This window comes from Indicator indicator, chromosome 30, assembly GCF_027791375.1.
Source record: "Indicator indicator isolate 239-I01 chromosome 30, UM_Iind_1.1, whole genome shotgun sequence".
Classification (NCBI taxonomy): Eukaryota; Metazoa; Chordata; class Aves; order Piciformes; family Indicatoridae; genus Indicator; species Indicator indicator.
Window position 1 is genome coordinate 4,594,306 of NC_072039.1, and position 21,943 is coordinate 4,616,248.

Genomic DNA, 21,943 nt, shown 5'->3' on the forward strand with positions numbered 1-21,943 from the left:
CGGAACCGGGAAGCGGAGCCCGAGCCGTGCTCACCTGCCGCCGCTGCCGCTCTCGGGGATGCTCCAGCAGCCGGAGCCCTGAGCGCACCTGCAGCGACCCCAGCAACCGCCAGGGGGCTGGCATGCAGCACGCCGGATAATGTAGTCCCTGAGCGCGAGGAAACGCCAATCGCGCCATGCCGCGGAGCCTGCCGGCAGCTGTAGTTCGCGGTGAGAGCGTTGCCCCGGGGCACGCTGGGATGTGTAGTCACGGCTCCGCGCTGCAAGGCTGCCACCCCTTCCCAGCGGAACTACAACTCCCGCCAGGCCCCGCGCGCCGCACGGCTGCCGGAAGTCGCGTTACGGGCGACTCCAGTGGGCCGGGTCGCGGTGCCGAGCCGACCACGGGTGTTCGAGGTTGGTCATGGCGCCGTCCTCCGCTCCGGGTGGCTCGGAGCCCCCCCCGCCGCCACTGCAGTACAGCCTGCTGCTGCAGCACCTGGTGGGCGAGCAGCGGCGGCCCCGCGCCTTGGACCCCGCGGCTCTCGGCGGCATCCCCAGCCCGCCCAAGAGCGAGGAGCAGAAGATGGTGGAGCGGGCCATGGAGAGCTGCGCCTTCAAGGCGGTGCTGGCCTGCGTGGGAGGTGAGGCGGGAATTGCTGGGGGAGCCGAGGGAGGCTGGAGGGATGGAGCTGCGGTGGGGTTAGCCAGCTGTGAATAGAGTGGGGGGGCTTCCCGTGGCGTCGGGAATGGGGTGATTGGAGAAAGGGCTGTGGCACAGGGATCCCCGTGTTTAATTTTCCTCTCTCCAAGCTTCTTCCAGTGTCAGAGCTCCCAGGGAAGGATCTCTTTCAGTTCTCTTTCCCTGCAAAGGAAGAGGTGCTCACAGCCCTTCCTCAGCACAGCACAAGCTGTCAACAAGGAGCATGTCAGCAGCAGTGCATGTAGTGTCAAGAACCAGGCCATTGGTGCTCTTGCACAGCCCCTTCCTGCTGCAGGGTTGACAGACAGTGGGAGCAGAGGTGTTTAGGAGCCTGTGAGGAATGTGCTGCTCAAGCTTCATTTTATACTGCTTGTGTTTCACAGGATTTGTTCTGGGAGGTGCATTTGGTGTCTTCACTGCTGGCATTGACACCAACGTTGGGTTTGATCCCAAGGATCCATATCGTACACCGACTGCAAAAGAGGTCCTCAAAGATATGGGGCAGAGAGGCATATCCTATGCAAAAAACTTTGCCATTGTGGGTGCCATGTTCTCCTGCACTGAATGTGTGGTGGAATCTGTGAGTAGTGACTTCTTACACATTAGGAAATGTTTTCTTGTGCACTTAATCTCTTTTACTATACCAAATAAGTAGGTACATGCCCTTTATAACAGGGCAAGGGAGTAGGCTAGCTTGTTCTGGTTGTTGGCCATCAAAGCTTTTCAACTTTGAGACCTGCCTTCAGAACAACTCTTCTCTGACACATTAAGCAGAAGAGCATAAGACACATTAAGCAGAAGAGCATAAAACACCAAAGTTCCTTTCAGTTTAAGTCCTGAATATACTGGCAAGTTCAGGCATTACTTTTTAGAACTGGCAAGTACTTGTTAAAACATCAAGCTGTGAGTTGCAACATGGTAATCTGAGCCTCTAAGAATTCCATATGCAAAGAGGGATCCTTTGATGAAAGTTCTTAAGTAACAGGCTTATTTTCATCTTGCCCCTTCAGCAAGAAGTGACCTGGTGGAGCCCAGTGGTAAATCTATCATGCATTTTCTGAAATAGCAAAATTAGCCTGTTAGGAGTTTGAGTACTGCTTTTTAATTCAAAGACACAATTATTTCTTAACTCATGCAGAAGGGAAGGCTATCTGCTTGCACAATGAAGCAGAACAAAGAGATCTGTGCATTGGTGAAAAAAGTGTGCTCAGGCTTTGGAAATAGTCCCTCTTTGTCAGCAGGGTGCTGTAGTTCTCACCTGTGCTGAGATCCAGGCTGTGTGGCCAGGCTTGGTGCTGCACTTATGGAGCATCTTTGAACTCTCTGCACCAGTGCTAGCTCCTGGTGCTGTGTTCTGGGAGCTCTCTGGGCTCACCTGAGAGTCTTTGCTGTAGCACTGCATTGCACCATCCGGATTTGTCTTACCTCTCCCAGTGACCTGTTCCTTCCTCATCTCCTGGCCCTGCAAGTCTTACATTTGAGAGTGCAGAGGGCCATCTGCTGAGAGAAGAGAGAAAGACATCCTCAGCTGAGAAGGGGCTGGAAGGTCATGTAATCCTTCTTGGTATTAGTACAGATACTGAGTGTTTATTCCATCTTTACTTGGTGACTCTTCTGGTTTTTAACTCCCCAGTATCGTGGAAAGTCAGACTGGAAGAACAGTGTCATTAGTGGCTGCATCACAGGAGGAGCAATCGGCTTCAGAGGTTGGTAGTGCCTGCTCTGAACCATTTCTGGGAATAGACCACAGTTTGGTTATGCAGCAAGTGGTGATTTTAACAGAACACACATTACAGATCTCTTCACATGGGGCTGTGGTGATGGCAACAGGGAGGTGTCCTCCAGGCTGGCAGAAGTGCTTTATCACTTTCAGTCTGAAAGATATGAGTGGGTAGGGAAGGCTTTGGTCATACAGGACAGTGAGATTGGAGTAGAACAGGGAACTGCTTGAAAGAATCCAGCACAGAGCCACAAAGATCATGGAGAGAGCAGAAAATCTTCCTTCTGAGGAAAGGCTGAGGGAGCTGGGTCTCTTCAGCTTGGAGGAGACTGAAGGGTGACCTCATTCATGTTTATAAAGATGTGAAGGGTGACAGAGCCCTGGAACGGGCTGCCCAGAGAGGTTGTGGAATCTCCTTCTCTGGAGACATTCAAAACCTGCCTGGATGCATTCCTGTGTGACCTGCCCTAGGTGATCCTGCTCTGGATGATCATTCAAGGTCCAACCCCTAACATTCTGTGATTCTGTGAAATGACTTGAAAGAAAAATCAGGGAATGGTGTTAGCTATCCACACTTTTCTGTGGTGTCATGGAGAGGGAGCCAAAAATACAACTCTCTGAAGCTACAGCTGTTGTGTTGCCAGAGCTCTACTGTATATCTGCTATTTCACTGGCAGAAGCTGTGTTAATTTGCACAGTGTGTAAAGTGCTTTCCTTCTTTCTCACTTCTCAATTCTCAATTCAAACAGACAAATCTATTTATCTCTAAAAAAGGAGGAACACTGGGATTTCAGTCCAGCAGGCACTAGTGGGGACTTTAGGAAGCCTTGAGTGCTGACATCTTCAGAAAAGCCCCAGTTAGGAAGAACTGCTTTGCTCCACAGAAATACCAAACTTCTCTCACCTTAAGTAAAAAAACTGTCCACAGAGCGGAAAAGATAACAAAGTGCTCTTGAAAGTGCTTCTGATTGAGCTTGTTAAATTGTGCCCATCTTGGACCTTAATCCTCTTAGAGCTTTCCAAGCAGTAGCTGCTCTTCCTATCCCTCCCCAGAGTACTTGCAGTGTTCAGATCAGAGCACACTGAAATCAGCAATGGCCACTGCTGTTTTCAGTCCCTTGAGGGGATGCTTAACAACACAGCGCCCAGCTGTGCTGTGTCAGGCCAGCTGTGGCAGGTTTAAATCCACTGTGTGCCAGGTTCCTGCCCTCACCTTGGACAGATGGAGTGCTGGTGTTCCCTGGTATCACAGTCTCACAGTATATCAGAGGTTGGAAGGGACCTCAAGAGATCATCAGGTCCAACCCCCCTGCCAGAGCAGGATCACTTAGGGTAGTCCACACAGGAATGCATCCAGGTGGGTTTGGAAAGTCTCCAGAAAAGGAGACTCCACAATCCCCCTGGGCAGCCTGTTCCAGGGCTCTGTCCCCCTCACTGGAAAGAAGTTTCTCCTCATGTTGAGGTGAAATCTTCCATGTTCTAGTTTGAACCCATTGTTCCTTGTCTGGTAGCAGCCTGCCAGGTTCCTGCCCTCACCTTGGGCAGAAGTAGTGTTGGTGTTCCCTGGTAGCAGACTGCCAGGTTCCTGCCCTCACCTTGGGCAGAAGTAGTGTTGGTGTTCCCTGGTAGCAGACTGCCAGGTTCCTGCCCTCACCTTGGGTAGAAGTGGTGTTGGTGTTCCTTGGTAGCAGCCTGCCAGGTTCCTGCCCTCACCCTGGGTAGAAGTGGTGTTGGTGTTCCTTGGTAGCAGCCTGCCAGGTTCCTGCCCTCACCCTGGGTAGAAGTGGTGTTGGTGTTCCTTGGTAGCAGACTGCCAGGTTCCTGCCCTCACCCTGGGTAGAAGTGGTGTTGGTGTTCCTTGGTAGCAGCCTGCCAGGTTCCTGCCCTCACCCTGGGTAGAAGTGGTGTTGGTGTTCCCTGGTAGCAGCCTGCCAGGTTCCTGCCCTCACCTTGGGTAGAAGTGGTGTTGGTGTTCCCTGGTAGCAGCCTGCCAGGTTCCTGCCCTCACCTTGGGTAGAAGTGGTGTTGGTGTTCCCTGGTAGCAGCCTGCCAGGTTCCTGCCCTCACCTTGGGTAGAAGTGGTGTTGGTGTTCCCTGGTAGCAGCCTGCCAGGTTCCTGCCCTCACCTTGGACAGAGGGAGTGCTGGTGTTCACTGAAAGCAGACTGCCAGGTTCCTGCAGGTGTAGGCTCCTCCAGGCAGCACAGCATAATCTAGCTACTGGGAAGAAGAATCACTTTCCTCTTTTGCCTGACTCTTTGCCACCCTCTTGCCTCGCAGCTGGTTTGAAGGCCGGGGTTATCGGCTGCGGCGGATTTGCCGCTTTCTCCGCTGCCATCGATTACTACCTACGGTAGCAGTGGGATCCCCTGGGAGCAAGTTTCCCTTGTGCTCCAGTGCTGCTGCTAAGAGCCTGCACCATGGCTGAAGAACCACCAGGCTTACCTTTCCACTGCCTCTGGAGTCCTGATCAGTGCAAGCTGGATGGCGTTGGCTGCTTTTCCTGAATGACTAACAACGATCTGGCTCTGAGCCCTGGCCTGCTGCTTGGGGCAGGCTTGCAGGAGGACGCGAGGCCAGAGCCCAGGCGCAGCGAGCAGTATCTCCAGGATGGATCAGCTGACTGTCCGTTTCCAGGAAACAAGCCTGGACTCTGGGCTTTCTTGATCCTCAAGGTCTGATTTTGATTAAGTCTGTTGCTAGCATCAAAAGAGGCAGGAGGACACTCTTCAAACAGACCCGCAGCGATTTAGGTTACCGTGCAGCTGAACGCACTGCCAGCGTTCAAGTTGTCGGTTTGCAGCTTGCTAATCTGTTGGGGAGAGGTAAGATCCTGTGGAGAAATTAGTTTGTTCCAGGCTTTTCTTAAAATACCAGCTGAAGACAAACCACCATCTGTACAACTTGTCTTATTTCAAGTACAGAGATGAGAGCCAGATTTCTGTACCACGTCTTAAAGGGAAACGCTAAAAGGAATCCTTAGCCTCAGAACCGTGTGGTTACTGGCAGATGAACAAAACAGTTTGAGGGGAAAAAAAGGAGGCTGCAGAAGTGTAATTCTCTGTAGCCACTTGGGCAGCCTGATTTAACCTCACTGTGAGAGTACAAAAAAAAAGCCTTGCTGCTGCTTTAACTGCCACAGGCTCACACCATTAGTTCCAGCAGTTTGATAGTGAAACTAGAAAGCAGAGCTATGAGAATAAGCCACTGTTAGATAACTGGGCATTCACTTAGCACACTGTCTGTTTCCCATCATGTCCTTGTACCACCTCTGAATGCCCCACTGTTACAGCTGGGGGAAATGAAGTGTTATTTCTGCAGAAGAGTGGCACTGAAGTCAAAACATCTGTTCATTAGCTCAATGAGCTGCTCCCTTCTCAATTTGTGTTTTTATTAGCCCTCTTGCTCTTCTACCCAAGCTCTGCTCTTAGACCTCAGGGGGTAACTTTTATACTCTCAGGGGTTCAGGCTGATTTTAACCTTCACTGAGCCACTCCACAAGGACAAACACCCACTCTTATCTTTCTGAGGCAGCAGGATTTCAGATTCAGTGCACACACACATACCTAACAGGAGTTCTCCCACCCCTTCCCTTCCTTCGCATCCACAGCCTGACACCCCAGAATGGTGGCAGCACTTGCTTACCTGGAAGAGCTGTACTAGCAGGGTGGTTTGGCTGATCCAGTGGTCAGTGGCTGGTTTGGAGGCATATTGTGTCCCATTCCCACATGCAAAGAAGTGGGGAGACAGCAGCATGTGATCTATCAGATGAGGTTTCCAGATTGCCTGATGTCCCTTGCTGTGCCTGTTCAATATCCTCAGGCCAGAAGCTGTGCAAGTCAGCTGAATTTTAAGCTTGAGTAATTCAGGGCTGATTAAACAGGCTGGCTCCAGACAGTCCAGGTTTTTCCCCTCCAGAATGTACTGAAATGCAAGGATGCAGCCCAAACCATAAGATGTCTCTTAAAAGTATTGTCTGGCACAATGCCTTTGCTTATACCACTGGCTTGAAGTGCAGCTAGCAAGATTTCCACGATGGAAAGAAGAGAGCTGCGATGCCAAAGTGATCAGGGAGTGCAAACAGCAACACCACAGGGCTCCTTTTGTGCAAATGTTGGGGCTTTGCATTTTTATTAACTTTTTTGTTGTGGGTTTTTTTTTTTTTTCTCCTCACATGGTTTACAGCCATTTAAAGTTTATAATCTACAGAAATTGAAACAGAACACAAACAAAAATATATCCTTACCAACTTTTGAAAGTCAAATATTAATTAACAGTTCTATTCTACCTATAGCTGCAAGAGTCCATCCCCCTCTTTTCCTTCCTGCAGGGACAAGCAAAGGCCAGTCACAGGGATGGCCACAGCCCTATTGTGCTGGGGCTGTGTGGACCAGGCCTCCAGCCACTGTCATGGAGAGGGGGGGGTTTAGCTGTACAGGGTCTCCATCTGGAATGACAGAATGGTGGACAGAGACTTGGACACATGTAACAAATCAGACACACAGGGATCCGTTGTGCAGTCAGATCGAAACCTCGGCCTCCTTACTGGGTCCAGGGCCAAGCCAGAAGCCTGGTGGTTTTCTGCAATGCTGTTTCCCTTCTGTTTAGCTGGTAGTCAAGAGGAGCAGGGTCTGGAGTGTGAGCCCTTTGGAGGGGGACTGAGACCCCCCTCCTTTAGTCACTTTGCTGGTGTGGGGCAGGCAGGTACTGCCTTCCCCGGGGAGGTGGGCACAGGACATACCTGGGTGGCAGGTGGCCGGGCTCTACCTGGAACAGTCTTAGTCAGGAGGGTAAAGGCAACGCTGCTGTCAGAAGGGATACACTTGGTCACTTCTCATCCATCTCCGTTTGGCACAGGAGAGCACAGGGCCAACACAGTCAGGGAGTGGATGGCTTTACCCATGAGGACATGGACTCAGCTCACAGAGCGAAAGGTTTCGTTTCCCAAGTGGTACCAGCACCCACTTATGAGTGTGGGAGGGTTGGGGACATACCAGGAGCCAGGCACTCAGCCAGAGCACAGCCTGGCAGTGAACACAGGCATGTGGCCCTCCTGCCTTGGGATGTGTCATGGCAACTCCAGCCATCAGGCTAGGGGTCAAGAACTGGGGCCACCAACTAAACCACACCTGAGCTGGCTGGGCAGAGCTAACCTTAGCAACTGCTGTGTCAGAAAGAAAAAACGAAGCACTTCTGCCTTCAGTAGTGAGGGTCATGAAGGTTCTCCTCCTCTCATCCCTCTGTGCCGGTTTCCAGGCTGGGTGCCCATCCTGCTGCCACACAGCACTTGCCTCCAGCAGCCTGGATGCCACCAAGGCAGGGCCACGTGCTGCCATTTGCCTGCTGCCTGGGGGAGGCCAAGGAGGAAAACAAAAATCTCCCCATTCTTGTGGCCAAAGCAGGAACATTGGTGCCCAAGCAGGCTTTGCCACAGGGCACAGCCAGTGTCGGCAGTCCTTGTGGCGGTGCTGGGCTGGCAGGGGCACGCATTCAGCAGAGATGGAGAATACAGAAACAGCAGGGACCCTCTTGACTGCCCTGCCAAGGAAACTGGGATCTGTGTGCCCTGATGGGACCCCGTTGATGCACAGAGCTGGGGTCAGCCTGTGGCAGAGGAAGCAGACCTGTCCCTCTAGCCTGCCATGGATCAAGACCAGCACAGCCTCTCTGGCTCCAGCCACCTGTGATGGATTATCCCAAGCGCTCCCTGGAGGCGAGGCTCAGCGAGGGGAGTCACCGCCACGCTACATGCACACAGGCAAAGCACAGGACGGGCTGCAGAGGGGACTGGCCTGCAAGCACCCAGAAAAGACGTGGCGAGGAGGAAGCAGCCACCCTGCTCCTCTGCTCTCGTGCTCACAGGTTTGCTCAGGCCGGAGCAGGATCCAGGCACAGGGTCCAAGGTTTGCGCAGGCAGCAAGCCAAAGCAGAGCTGGTTTCACTGTCACTGGGGAGGGAAGCCTGTGAGCTGCCAGCCTCCGGAGCTGCACATGCAGGCGTGGGGCAGGGGAGCTGGGCAGCAAGAACAGGCACTCGTGGGACGCTGCAGGCTTCGAGCTGGGCGAGACGAGGGGTGCCTGGCGGGAGTGGGCAGGCAGAAAGGAGTCCAGGAGAAAACTAGCCAAGGGGGAAGCCTGTGTCCACAGCCCTTGTCAGTCACTACCTCTTCCGCTGAACAAATATACATAAAAACCAATTCCTGAACACGAGAAGGGACATCAGACACGACTATTTTACAGACAGGCACGGTGCCTGGGCTGGGACCCGGCCACTGGTGCATGATTGTACAGGAGCTGCAGGTGGCACCATCCTGGGTCCGGGCCAGCCTTCCTGGGGGGCTGTGATCCAGTCTGTGACCCCCAGCAGGGAGCTGGGAGTGTTTGCAGCTGGTGCCTTCTTCCTGCAGGCTACACGTCCGTGGAGAAGTAAAGTGTGTTGCGTTTCAGCTCAGTGAAGGAGATAGGAGGATGTTGCAGGTAGTAGAGAAGGACCTGGACCTGTAGCAGGCAAATGGGAGGAGTTAGGTCAGAAAGAGGCAGAGAGGCCAGCTCCCAGCTTGTCCCTGTGCAAAGAGTGACCAACCCACCCAGACAGGCAGGTGAACCATTCTGCTCCCCACCCCAGGGGTGCTGGTGTGGGCTGCACCTCCACACTGCCCTCACAGCTCTTACCTGAGCCATCACATCGTGGGACCAGATGTCGGAGGCCAGGGTGAGGTGTCCCTTGCTTTCTCCCTCTGAGGGTCTCAGCAGTGTTGGCCCAAAGACTGTGGCCAGGTTATGGAGAGACATTTTGTTGATGGGCTCCTTTTCAGCGACCCTGCAGGGTACAGAGAGAGGCACCATGAACCCCCAATTCTGTTCCCCTGGAACAGGGCAACCATGGGGTGATGTGGGGGCTAAGTGCTGGTTTCCCCTTCTCCCAGCTCCAGCAGGGACCTCCAGCTTGCCATTGCCCTTCACAGCCCCCAGAAAACCCAGGTGCAGGGCAAAGAGCTCTGCCCCCTTCATGGCCTCTGCCGGAGCCGCCAGGCCTGGCCGGGAGCCCTGGGTGTGATGTGGCAGCAACCAAGCCCTTGCTTGCTTATGTGCTTCAGGGCCTCCACCCTTCCCCAGCCCCGGCTGGGTACCAGGAGCTCCCCACCAGCCAAGGCCTCCCTGCACCCACTCCCCCCAGGGCGACCCCACAGGACCCTGCACCGAGGGAACCAGGGCCACAACATTGCCATGTTAGGAGGCAGCTGCGCTCCCCGGCACAGGCTGCACGGTTGAGCCCTGGCCAGGGGAGCAGATGTGGGAACTGGCTGTGCCCAGTTCTCAGGATGGAAATGGATTTTTTCCTTCCCCACCCCCCAGCATCAATCACTTTTTCTGTTTGGTTTTAGCCAAACCAGAGGGAAAAAAAGCTTCATGATGCAAGTAACATGAGCTGTGAGTCCCAGTCCCAAAGTCATTGGCAGCTCTGACCAGGCTCTGCATGCCACAGTAGCACCCTGCCCACAGCACTGTGCCCTCCGTGGGCTTCTGGCCCCCAGCAAGCCCCAGAATTGTCCATCCCCTGGTCCAGATGGGCTTCTTCCAGGCCAAAGGAAAGGTCAGCAAACCACACACTGCTGCACTTGCCCTGGGGTGAGCAAAGTGAGGTATCACCTGCAGCTTTGGGACATGCCCACAGAGCTGACTGTCTCTGGGTCTTGGCCACCCACCGCAGACAAGTCACAGGAATTACTGCAGGGATGCAGCACCCAGTTTTCCTGCTAAGGGAGACACTGTACAGCTCCCAGTTGATTCCTGGTCAAGCATGGAGGCCAGCTGCTCCCCACAGAGAGCTCCTCCAACCAGCTGCACACTGGCTGTGGCAGCCAAGAGCTGTACCTTGCCAGAGGATGTGTGCTCCCTGCAGAGCTGACCCTCACCAACAGCCCTGCACCACACAGTCCCTGCTGGCACAGTGGCCCTAGGGCTGTTCTGTGGGGCAGATTCCTCCAACATCCTGCAGGGCCTGTGAAGAGGAGCCATGGGAAGCCAACACCAACATCAGCCAAAGGGGCTCATGGTGTGCCAGGTCCCAGCCTGAACAAATGTGCTGGAGCCCAGGGAGATGAGGCAGGTGGGACACACTTGGGGCTGCACTCTCTTGGAGGGGGTGCAAGAGGAAATTTGCCACTCTGCCTCCTGCTCAACACTGAGCTGCTGCTGTTGGCCCCAGCTGCTGTTGCTGGCCCTGGCTCTGAACCAGCACAACAACATCTGCCTCCAGTTTGGGATCAACCCACAGCAGTGCAGGCATCACAGAAATCAGACAGCAGCTCTAGCTCACAGACCTGTACCCCAGAACAGCAGGCCCAGCCTTTACCTTTTCAAGTGCTCCAGCAGGAAGAGGAAGGTGATGAGGTTGGGGTCGGGCAGCGAGCGGAGAAGGTGCATCATGCAATTCTCCTTGGCAGCAGGATCTGAGAGGGCTGGAGACAAGGAAAGAGGACTTAGGACCGAGGCTAGTGACATCTTGTGCAGCAGTGGGACCCATCATGGCCAGATGCCTCCTAACAGTCCATGCATGAGTGACTGGCCCTGTCCCACAGGGCTCTGCCTGTACCCTGGAGAGCCCTGATCTAGCCTGAAGCCAGCAAGGACAGCCAGGACTAAGCAGGCTGAGCTGGGAAGGACCCCTGGGAGTCTCCCACCCTGGAGCAGGCAACACCAAACAGCCACGCCTGGGCACCAACTCCTTCCCCACCCAAGCCCTTACCGATGCCCTCCATGAAGGCAGGGTAGAGTCTGTCAGTGAGGAGGGGCTCAGGCAGCTCACGGAAGTACAGCTTCAGCGTGCCGGCGATGGCATTGATGTCCATGTCACTCAGCATGACCAGGATGTCCTTGTTATCTGTCCAGAGAGCACCCACGGCTGTCACCTCCTTCCCCTCTGGGTCTCAGCCCTGTGCATCACCCCAGCTGCCCGGGCAGGCTGCTGGCTGGAGGGCAGGGACAGCACTGCTGAGCCCACAGCTGCATCACCCCAGGCTGGGACTGGGAAGAGCCCAGCGGTTCCTGCCTGACCAGGCAGCAGCACGTGGAACAATTTGAACATCCACTTGCGACGCTGCCCTGACTCAGAGTCTCCCAGGAGTCAGCCAGGCAGCTCAGAGACACCGAAGCACAAACAAAGCTGAGACCTCTGGGAGTTTCTTTCCCAGCTTTACCTTCCTCCTCACCCACAGCCCCTTCCTGGCCACACTGGCACATGCAGTGCAATAACCAGACCCCAGGCTTGCAGGGCAGGGGACAAGGTAGGGTCTCAGTGCCTGTGAACCCCTCCAGGGGAACATGATACGAAGGGCAGCCACTGCCCAGGACACTCACTTGCATCAAAGACAGCTTTCAACGCCTGGATGTCAGTGGCAACACCAGAGATCCTGTAGATGCCAACCTCTTCGATGCCCCTCTTCTCCACCTCCTCGATGCACTGGCGCACGATGTAAGGCACCTTGGAGCGCTCACGCCTGGCTCAGGAAGCAGAGCCATCAGCAAAGATTCCCAGGGGACACCGTTGCGCCACGGAAAAACCCCAGGCCAGGGGCAGGATGGATATGCTGGGTGGGAAGGATGGGGCTGGCGAAGGAATGGGCAATTTCCCCAGCACAGAGCAAAAGCCAAGCTCCCCGGTGTTGGTGAGAGCAAAGGGACATGGTGCAAGGACAGAGCAAGGGGACATGCAGCAGCCCCACACCCACAGTGACCAGCACAGTGATCAGCCACCCCAGCCCCACACATACTTTGTCACCACACTGATTTTGACCCCGAAGACTCCAGTCTGTTTTTTGGATGGAGTCCTCTTCAGGCTCATGTCTCTGCTTGTGAACTTCATGGAGAACTCCACCTTGATCTGCAGGAGACAGGGGTGTAAGTCCCAGCAGCTCAGCCCTGGCCCCTCACCTCCATGCCACATGAAGGCATGGCACAGCCCCAGGGCAGGGGCTGCAGTGACAGCTAGGGGCTGAGGGTCCCTGTGGCCCCACTTACCCCATTCATCTCAATCACATCCATGTGCCAGTTCTTTGTCTGCACAGCCTGTGGGTCCAGCTGCAGGGAGACATTGTGCATGAGCTCCATGAGGACACAGCCCTGTGCCAGCCCCACACCAGCCCCACTGCTGCCCCTGAAGCCCCCGACTCACAGACACGTGTGGGGCATGGGACATGCTCTTCCCTGGCCCATGGTAGGAGGATGGAGAGGTGAAGGTTTTGGGGTCCCTCTGGCTGTGCCCTGAAGCAGGGTGGGCTCAGCCTCCCCACCCTGCCTGCCCCTCCCCAAGCCCCTGCAAGGCAGAGCTTTAACCCACACCCAGGCAGCAAGGAATTTCCAAGAAATTAGGACTATTTCTGGCGGCAGATTGATGAAACAGAACTAGGGCAGCATTCTCTGTGCAGAAAAACAACATCTCCCCATAGCCAAGGCTATTTATAACCCCTGGGAATGACAAGCTCTGCTATTTCTGGCTTTGGGGCTAGCAAGGGACTCGGTGATGCTGCCCCAGCACCCAGCAACAGTGGCAAGGTGCTGGCATTCCCAAGGCCCCAGCACGTGTTGTGGCGGGCACTGGGCCCCAGGGCTGGGCAGAGGTGGCTGCAGTTGCCTTTCAGGCCTTTCTGGTCCCCAGCTGGTGGCATTGATCTGGCCCCATCGATCCCTATAATGCACATGGCGGGCAGTGGGGCAGAGCCCGGCACTAATGTCGCCTGGGGGAAGGGGATGGAACAGGCTGGGATTGCTGGCAGGGGCTGGAGGGGGCTCCCAGGGCTGCGTGCAGGCAGCTGCCAGGCGAGGCTCGTGCCAAGCACATGGGGTCACTCCTCAAGGACATGGGAGATTCCTACAGCTGCTGGGTTGGGAGATGCTCCGGGTGAGTGCAAAGATGTCCAGAGCTGCTGCTCCAATCCTGGAACTGCCATGCCCCTGCTCCAGTTCCTGGATGCCCATAAAGCTAGCACATGTCATGACCTGGGGTCCCTCATGTCCCTTCTTGCACACAAAGACCCCATGCTCCCAAGGAAAGGACTGAGCTGCTCTGGCTCTCAGCACAGACCCAGCATCATGGCATTAATCCACACTCAGTCCAATGCCATGGTGAGCCTGAGCAGCTCCTCAGCAACCACAGTGCCATGGGAAATGCTCTGGTCTCCAGCAGAGCCTGGTACAGGAATAGCTTTGGACACAGAACCCTCCCTGGTGCTCCAGCCCAGTACACAGAAGAGCCCAGCAAGTGCCAGGCCACCTCTTCCCTGCCAGCCCTGCAGCAGCTGCAAATGGCAGCAGGAAGAGAAGGAGGGAGGCTGCAGCTGCCCTGGGCTCCCATGGGACCCTGCAGCAGGTCTGGACACCAGGATCACGAGGCTGCAGCCAGACTGCTGCCAACCCCAGCCCTGCTGATTCCTTGTGTTCCCCTCCAGTGCTGCTGTGCACCTACCATGGTCAGTGCCAATCCAACTCTGCCTGCCCCATGGGCCTTTCTCCACACAGCCCCATCCCACTCCTGGCAGGACAGCACCCAACCCTGCAAGCCCCAAGCAGACCAGCAAAGCCCTTCACCCCCAGCCAGGCTGGGAGCTGTGGGCCTCCTCTCTTTAATTGCAACCACCACATACGCCTTCCACGTCCTCTGGGTCCCCCCAGCCCTGATGGCCCTGGCAGCTCACATCTGGAAGGGCTTTAGCAGGGCTCTGAAGAATGTTTTAATAAAAGCCAGGTTGGCTGCTGCCAGCACCACGGACCTTCCCCTGACCACGACACCTCCCCCCAGCCACTCATCCCCAGTCAGGGAGAATTGTCCCCCAGCCAGCTCCCTGCAACAGCCAGCAGGGCTCTGAACTGAGGCTAGTTCAGCCAGCACCACAGCCCAGAGTTCCCTTGCACCCCGGAGCTCCTCCAGCCCTGGCACTGGCACCCTGCACCACAGGCAGCACTGCCATGCTGCCCACTCCCCATGGGAAGCAAAGCCACGGCCAATGCTTCTTCTCCAGGCGTGGGAGGACAGACTGGAGCAGCCACCCACAGAGCCAGAGGCAGCTCCTGCCCACACAGTGCCAGCAAACACCCTCTTGCAGCTACCACCACCATCTCCTCCTCCTCCAAAGGGAGCTGTCTTGCTCCAGTGTGACATGAGGATGCCCTGGGCTGCCCTGGGAGCCCCAAGGAACGGCCTCTGTGCCAGCACTGTGCAATATGGCACAAGTGACACGCTGCTGGCACAGATGCCAGCTCCTCTTTGGCAGGTCAGGCAGCTTCAAACATCAGCCTGTGCCCAGGGAAAGTGCTCGGCCAGGTCACCAGCACCTCTCCAGGCTGCTCCCACCTGCATCTCAGGGGGCTCTCAGCAGTGCTGCTCTCCATGCACAGACCAGCATCCACTGCAGTGCCACTCTCATCCATGGTGAGGTGAAAACCACCCTGCTCCCACCCACAGGAATGGGCCATCATCCTGTCTTGCCAAATTATCCAAAGGTGTTTGCTTGTAGGACAAGGCCCCAGGTTGCAGAAGAAAAGGCATCAGCATGGTCCATGAGGAGCATCCCGTCAGCCCTGCAGCACTTTGTGCATCCCAGGGAGGCTTCAGTGGCAGAGGGGACCCTTCCAAGTCTTGCTAGTGTTTCCCCCACCCTGCAGCCCCTCCTGCTGTTTGTTTCATGCACAGGACAACTCTGGACACAAATGGACAAGGCAACATCCCGGAATTTTGTCCTCAAGGCACCTCTGCGCCATGCGCTGTGGATACAGCTCCTACGTGGGCAGCAGCAGCCGAGACAGACCCAGGCAGTGCTGGGTTCCCAGGGCTCCCAGGTGAGAATGATTCCAAACCCTCCTGGTGGTTAAACAAGGCCCTGAGCACTGGGATGCTGCAATAGGGCAGGGGCTGCCAGGCTGGGCATGTCCCTTCCTCACACCTCACATCCATGAGGTCACCCAGCTGTCAGCCTGGGGTGAAGCCATCAGGAGCAAAGTGGTGACTCAGTCAGTGAGGCCATCTCTGCCACGGCACTGGGGAGTGAGATCCCGGGGGAGCTGCTATAAGCAGGGCTGCTTCCCATCAGTGTGGCACACATGGACACCCCAGCCTGACCTCCTGACGCTGCCCCAGCTCCAGCAAGCAGATGCCCCCACCAGACCTCCATGCCAGCAGCTCCATCCCCAGGGAACAGGCAGTCCCTGAGCTGCTCCACACCACAGAGGGCAGAGCAGCCCCCCGACCAGCAGATGATGCCAACAACAAAGCACAGCCCCCAAAAGCAGCAATTCACAGCCCTGTCCGAATGCTGGGACCATACACAGACCCAGCTGGGGACACATCCTGCTCCTGCACCCCCAGTGCCTCGCAGTTGGCAGCTGGCAGTGGCCATGCTGGGGATGTGTGGGGCTGGGAAACAAAACCCCCTCACATGTTTTGACCCAGCAACAGCCGCCAGCAGCACAGCCCCGGCTGTCCCTTAATCCCCTCCGCGGGAGCGGCGGCACGAATCGAGGTTAATGCGGCTGCGTCACAGGCAGCCCTGCTGCCCTGCAAACCTCGGCCCCACCGCTGCCAAAACAAACCCCCACAGGCCCCGGCACCTCCTGCCCACAGCCACAGCCGGGCCCCCAGCCACCAGCACCCCACATAAGGAAACCCCCAGAGCCCCTCCTGAGATCACAGGGGCTGCAATAGTGCTGTTGCCCTCCCTTGTCACCCCTGTTGTCCACCCCCAGAGATGGGCAGCACTGGCTGGGGTAAGCCTGGATGGACCCGGAGCGGAGGGGTTGCAAAACGAGCGAGAGAGGATACCCAGGCACCGGGTGCTGCAGCACCGGGTGCTCAGCCCCAGCCATCCCCCAAGCAATGCTGCCCTTCTGGGCGAGGGTTCCCCACCCTCTGCAGAACCCCCAATGCAAACGACTCAGTCCCCTCAGGCCCCCAGCATGCAGAGGTAGAGGGAAGGAGGGAAACAAGCATGCCACAAGCTGATAAGTGCTTCTAAGAGCTCCCAAAGCAGTCAAACAGCCTCTCTGCTCTGTGCGGAGAGCTCACAGCCCTCTCCCCACAAGCAGCACAGCCCCTCGTATCAGAGTGTCCCCAGCTCCACCAGCCAAAAAACCACCACCACCACATACAGCAGAGCCCGGCGAATGGCAAAGCCATCCCAGAGCCTGTTTGGTGCCCACCTCCCATCCCACCAAGCTGTCCCCGCACCCCGAGAGGCACCTTCTGCCGGAGCAGCTTGCTGCGCACCCTGCCCCAGAGCCGGGCACCCGTGTTGGGGGCACGCTTCCCCTCGGGCTCCTCCACGCCGCGCTCCGGACGCTCGCCCACGGGGCCAGGGCTACCCTCCGGCTGCACCAGCACCTCCGTCATCGCGGTGACCACTTCGGCTCCGGGGAGACAAGACGAAGGTGGCCGGGGGTGGGTTAGGACAGCACCCGCATCCCTTCTACTCCAGGCGGCAGGTCAGTGGTGGTGGTCAGGGTGGCGGGGGCCAGTCAGGGGAGCCCAGCTGGGGCGGCGGGGAAGCGAACGGGCAGGGCTCATCTTCAGGGTGTGAGCCAGGCTGTCGAGAGCAGCTCGGCAGCCCCAAAAGCCTCCCTCCCCCTGCGAGGAAGTGACTCAAAGGCAGCCCCCCCCACGGCGGCCCCCACGCGTTTAACTCTCGCTCTGCCGCCCGCTGCCGCTCGGGAAGGCTGGAGGGGCTCCCGGCCTCCCGACGCCGTTATCCGCTGTTATCCACCGCTGTTATCCACTCGTATCCCTTTGCCTCTACCCACTATTCTCTGTTTTCCACTTCCCAGAGCCTGCCACGGCCCCGGGAGACATCGGCACTCCTGGCCATGGCATTCCCGGCTCCACGGAGGAGCCAGGCTGACTCTCCCAGTCTCAGGATGGGGGATGAGACTTTTAGAGTCTCCTGTCATGCCTAGGGACAGACAGGGAACGCCCCTCTGCCTGCCCTGACCCTTGTCAGCTCCACTGTTTGGGGATGATGTGCTGGGGCAAGGCTGTAGGGGTGCAGGTACCCCAGCCCTGGAAGGGTCCCTGCCTGCTGTTTCTGACAGCAACATGGTGAGGTGCAGGCTTTGGGGGAAGACTTCCACTGCCTCCCAGTCCAGCCGTCAGCAGCCCCCCAAGTCCTGCAGGGGCAGGTCTGGGGAGCCCCAACACCACAAATTGTCTCCTCTGGAGCCTTTGCCAGCCCAGAAAGGGAGACAGACAGGCAGCTACTGCCTGAGGCCATGGCAGGCACCGTGCCCATGACAACACAGGCTCTGCTGCCACCGCATCCCTTGCATGTCAAATGGGTTGAAGAAGGGGCTACTCCTTTGTGCCCTACCACCCTGAGACCCCCTTCATGCACCTGCTGCCATCTCCTCACTCAGGGCATGATGGTTGGATCCTGCCTCTTCTCTTTGCAAAGTAGGCACAAGCACTTGCAGCCTGCTCTGCCTGCTTCCAGCATCCGTCTGCCACTCTGCCACAGCACCAGGCACCATTGCCAGCACCCACCGGACACAGCCCAGCTGCCAGGGGTGACTGGGACAGCTTGGAGCAGGGCTGAGTCCTACAGTGCCAAGGACACAAACCCCACCATGGGAACACAAGCTCTGCATGGCACCTCTACCACAATCATGGCATGTCCCAGCCTTGGAAACCACACACAAAATGGGGTTCACAACAACAAAACAGGGCTCATGCCAACCGGAAGATGCAGTGGAGCTGTACCCCTACCCAGATGCACATTCCCACTGAACAGCTGATAGCATGGCTGGATCCACACAGCACAAGGTGTCTACCCTCCACCAGCCACAGGGACAGGGCTCAGGGTAGCAGCCTGACCATCACCAAGCTGCAGACTGCTCAGGGCTCATTTCCAGGATGTTCAAGAGAAAGCTGGTGCCAACCCTGACCCCCTCATGGACCCAATCATGTCCTTTATGTCAGTAGGACATGACTCCTACCCATAGCATCTCTGCAGCTCTGGGAGGCCCCCGCTGCTCCCTGTACACTGACCCACTCCCACCAGTTTGTGGTGCCACTAAGCTGCTGTCATGGCTGACCCATGTGCCTGCCACTGGCTGCAGGGGTGTTTTGGGCATCTTGGCAGCCCCCAAATCGTAAATACAATGAGCCTTTGCCAAGCTGCTGATACCAGTACTCCACATCTCCCACTCCTGCTGCTAACTGGAACCAGCAGCAGCTCATGATGAGCACAGGGACTGGCTAAGGACCATCCAGGGCAGCATCTCTGCCTGAACAGCTCAGGTCAAAGGGCAAGAGGCAGCACTAGGGCTGGGTCATAACCCACAGCCCCACAAGCAGCGCTGCCCATCCTGCCTGTAGCCATGCTGCCCATCCCTGCCCTGTCACCCACCCCATTCCTGGGGCAAGGCTGAGCTGTGGCTATGGATGATGGCAGGACAGCCCCAGGCCTGATACTGCTCCATCCAGCCAGGTCCTCCTTGGGATAAGCAGCCCCAGGGGCTCTTCTCTCTCCCTTTCTTCCCCCACAACTTTCACACGGCGAGGACAAGCTGTGCTGTCCCCATCCCGACCTCCGCGTCTCCCAGCGTGATTCATGTTTGTTGACCCAGGCTATTTCCGAGAGCACAGCTGGGCTGATCCCCATGGGACCTCAAGCCCCTTCCCTGCCCCAGCCCTCCTGCTTGGCCCAAAGCCACCCCCACACTGCTGCTTCCATGGGGAGAGGGCACAGACAGGTGATTTCAGGTACAAACAAGCCGCTGGTGAAGCCAAGCCCCCATCTCCCACCCCATGACTGGTGCAGTGCCATCTCCCTGCAATGTTCTCTTCCCAGCAGCATTTCTGGGCTGCACCCTGCTCCCCTGGGCTCCGCCTGCAGCCACTTTCCCACGGAGCAGTCAGCCACGTTGGGCCCTTTGAAGTGGCCTTGTGTTGAGGGCTGTCTCTCAGGCATGACACTGTCCCCAGCACAGTGGGGAAGGCAGTTGGCCTGGGTGTCCCTTCCAGGAAAACACAGCAGCAACCCATCCCCCACTGACCTGGGCCTTCCCTGCAGCTTGGCCAAGGGAGGTGATGTGGGGATACAGAGGCTGGGGATACTATCTCCCTGGTCCTGCTCACCTGGGAGCATCTCAGGGCAGCCTAGGCCTCCATCCTCCCTGCCTGGCAACCGCCAATCAGGGGCCACTGCACCGTTGCCCTGGAAACACTCATTGCCATAACAGCAGCTGATGGAGGCACAGGGAGGCAGATGGTGGCAGAAGGGGACAGCCACAGCTGGCAGAGAGGGACAGGGGCTGCCCGCTCAGAGCCCTCCCTGGGGCCACAGCACAAGGGCAGCAGAAGGGAAACACTTCCAGCCTAGCTGAGACTGCAACACATCTGGAACTGGTGTATAAGCACCTCTGTAAGATCCCCTCTCACTTCATCACACCTCCTGCATCCACAATGCCCCAGGATTATCATTCACATGCTGATGCCTATCCACCTCTCTGCCTTCAACCCGGAGCCACAACGGGTTGTTGCCATGTTCCCACAAGCCAGGTCACCTGCTCATGCTGCCAGGCATCTCCCATTCCACCCATCACTCCAGGGCAACCCTCCCAGCCCAGGCACCCAGCTCCAAGAGGTCCACTCTTGGGTGAGAAGATGCCCAAAAGTCCCAGTGTATACCTGGATCTGCCCTTTGCCCATGATCTTGTCCACAATTTCGTTGTTGTCCTTGTTGAGCTTAGTCTTGTCATAGCACTTCTCATAGCAGAGGATGCGCAGGGACTGGGAGCCCTCCAGCTCGATCTCAAACTCCTGGGGCATTGAGGGAGAGTGGCTCAGTCCTAGCACCCCAGAGCAGCTCTAAAACTGGGCTTGGTAGGGAAAGGGGGTAGCAGTCCTCTCCATGCATCCCACCCTCCTCTCACCTCATTCCACTGTGGCTCGGTGGTGTCCCGGAAAACCCTGGTCTTGGCTTTGCTGACAAAGTAGCCAAAGGAGTCCACCTCCAGCGTGCAGTAAAGGTCTGGGGGAGCAGACACTGCTCAGTGCCCAAGGAACACTGCACCAGCTCCCAGGGGACCACTGCAGGCAGAGCAAGGCCACATGCTGGACCCCAGCTCTTCCCTTCACATCAGTCCCCCCAAGCAAGGGGGGCACCAGCACTCACTGGCAGACTGCTTGAAGCCCTTGGCGGAGTGGACGATGACATGCAGGAACCCATAGAGCCCGGGGGACTCATCATCTGCAGTGGGGAGAGCAGAGGCTGTCTCAGGGCTCAGCTGCCATCTCCTGTGCCCTGTGGCCGGTGTGCAGAGTGGCTGTCCCCAAGGCAGCTGTTGTCACAGTGAACACTAGGTGTCTGTGGTGACACCCCAGTGTCCCCAACCCCTTGGAGGGTTGTCCCTAAGGTCTGGAAGAGGACACACATCCCCCACTGTCGATCATCCCTGCTGGACAGCACCAGGAGAGGATCCCAGTAGGGCTGGCTGGGTCTCGCCGTGGGGACACTCCGGTCTTGCCCAGCCCATGGGGGTGCTGAAGAGACCGCAAAAGCAGCCCCGTATTGCCAGCTGGGATGGCTCTGCCTAGCAGCCCTAATCTGCTCCGGCAGTGCCACCTGGTGGGTGGCTGTCCCCTGCACAGATCCCACTCTCCCCAGCATCGTCTGGATGCAAAGAGGGACCCAGGAGCCCAGAGGACATTCACCATCCTTGTTGCTGGTGACTGGAATGTTGTGGACAGTGCGCAGCTTGAAGCAGGATCCTGTCAGCACCTGCAGCTCCACTGAGCTCAGGACAAAGGCCTGGAGGTCTAGAACAGAGGAAAGGAGGTTCAGAGGGACACAGCCATCACTGGCCATAGGGACCAGAGAGAGGCAGGCTGCAATCCTGAAGGACGAATCTGTGGCCCATGGAAAAGGAGCCCCAGGAGGACCTCGGCTGCCTCAAACTTACCCTTTTTCTGCAGTTTCTGAATGGCTTCCCTCCACTCAGACCTCTCATAGTCAGATGACAGCAGGAAGAGATAGCTCTGGAAGAGAGAAGGTGATGCAGCAGGCTGTGCCAGGCAGGGCTGAGCCTGGCCCCCAGCCCATCCTCACCTTCCCGTTGCGGTTGTGGATGCGGAAGGGGATGGCAGGCGAGTTGAGGAGCAGCCAGAATTCGTTCTCAAACATCTTCTTCTTGAGGCGCTCGATGGCCCGGCTCTGCCCCTTGTTGGCTTTCTGCAGGCAAGGAGAGGACAGGAGCCTTCACGGGTGTCCCGATCCCTGACCCAGGGGAAGGCACCCACCCCAGTCCAGCAGCAGCTGCCACACCCTCCTCAACCACCCTCACCCTGCACTCACCTCCTTCTGCACCTCGCTCTTGATGGCCGAGATCTTCATCTTCATGTCCTCCAGCTCATGGTCAGGGATGACATGGACCTGCGGGCAGTGCTCTGACTCCTCCGGCGAGGGGAACACCAGGTCGGCCAGGGGCACGTACCATTTGCAGTCGTACTGCTGTTGCTTCCTGCAGCCAGGGTGTGGGCACTGAGTGATGCCTGACCCGC

At 57.1% G+C, this 21,943-nt stretch overlaps 2 protein-coding genes across 6 annotated transcripts in view; one reads left to right on the plus strand and one right to left on the minus strand.

Annotated features, from left to right (window-relative positions):
• The first annotated feature begins 403 nt into the window (after nt 1-403).
• On the plus strand, nt 404-5,437 carry TIMM22 (translocase of inner mitochondrial membrane 22). The gene is made up of 4 exons (XM_054394545.1): nt 404-623; nt 1,066-1,262; nt 2,316-2,388; nt 4,682-5,437. Exons 1-4 carry the CDS (start codon nt 404-406, stop codon nt 4,756-4,758), a joined length of 567 nt encoding a protein of 188 aa, XP_054250520.1. The 3' UTR covers nt 4,759-5,437.
• Nucleotides 5,438-8,797: 3,360 nt separating this feature from the next.
• Nucleotides 8,798-21,943, minus strand: part of ABR (ABR activator of RhoGEF and GTPase) — a 28,994-nt gene continuing 15,848 nt past the window's right edge. For 4 of the 5 annotated variants that reach the window (XM_054394256.1, XM_054394258.1, XM_054394257.1 and 1 more), the window contains 14 exons: nt 21,738-21,903; nt 21,492-21,614; nt 21,346-21,421; nt 21,098-21,202; nt 20,559-20,633; nt 20,317-20,414; nt 20,072-20,203; nt 12,421-12,480; nt 12,174-12,283; nt 11,761-11,900; nt 11,150-11,284; nt 10,757-10,862; nt 9,073-9,220; nt 8,798-8,898 (listed from right to left, as the gene is read on the minus strand). In XM_054394256.1, the coding sequence (XP_054250231.1) occupies nt 8,809-8,898; nt 9,073-9,220; nt 10,757-10,862; nt 11,150-11,284; nt 11,761-11,900; nt 12,174-12,283; nt 12,421-12,480; nt 20,072-20,203; nt 20,317-20,414; nt 20,559-20,633; nt 21,098-21,202; nt 21,346-21,421; nt 21,492-21,614; nt 21,738-21,903 (1,564 nt within the window). In that variant the 3' untranslated portion in view covers nt 8,798-8,808. Of the gene's footprint in view, nt 8,899-9,072; nt 9,221-10,756; nt 10,863-11,149; nt 11,285-11,760; nt 11,901-12,173; nt 12,284-12,420; nt 12,481-16,630; nt 16,781-20,071; nt 20,204-20,316; nt 20,415-20,558; nt 20,634-21,097; nt 21,203-21,345; nt 21,422-21,491; nt 21,615-21,737; nt 21,904-21,943 lie in introns of those variants that run through there. The other variant, XM_054394260.1, reaches the window with a different exon arrangement.

Bases quoted from the DNA above. Each gene is read 5' to 3' on its own strand.
- TIMM22 (XM_054394545.1), top strand. From the start codon at position 404: ATGGCGCCGTCCTCCGCTCCGGGTGGCTCGGAGCCCCCCCCGCCGCCA. The intron at 624-1,065 runs GTGAGGCGGGAA...TGTGTTTCACAG, and splicing joins GGTGCTGGCCTGCGTGGGAG to GATTTGTTCTGGGAGGTGCA. The intron at 2,389-4,681 runs GTTGGTAGTGCC...CTTGCCTCGCAG, and splicing joins AGGAGCAATCGGCTTCAGAG to CTGGTTTGAAGGCCGGGGTT.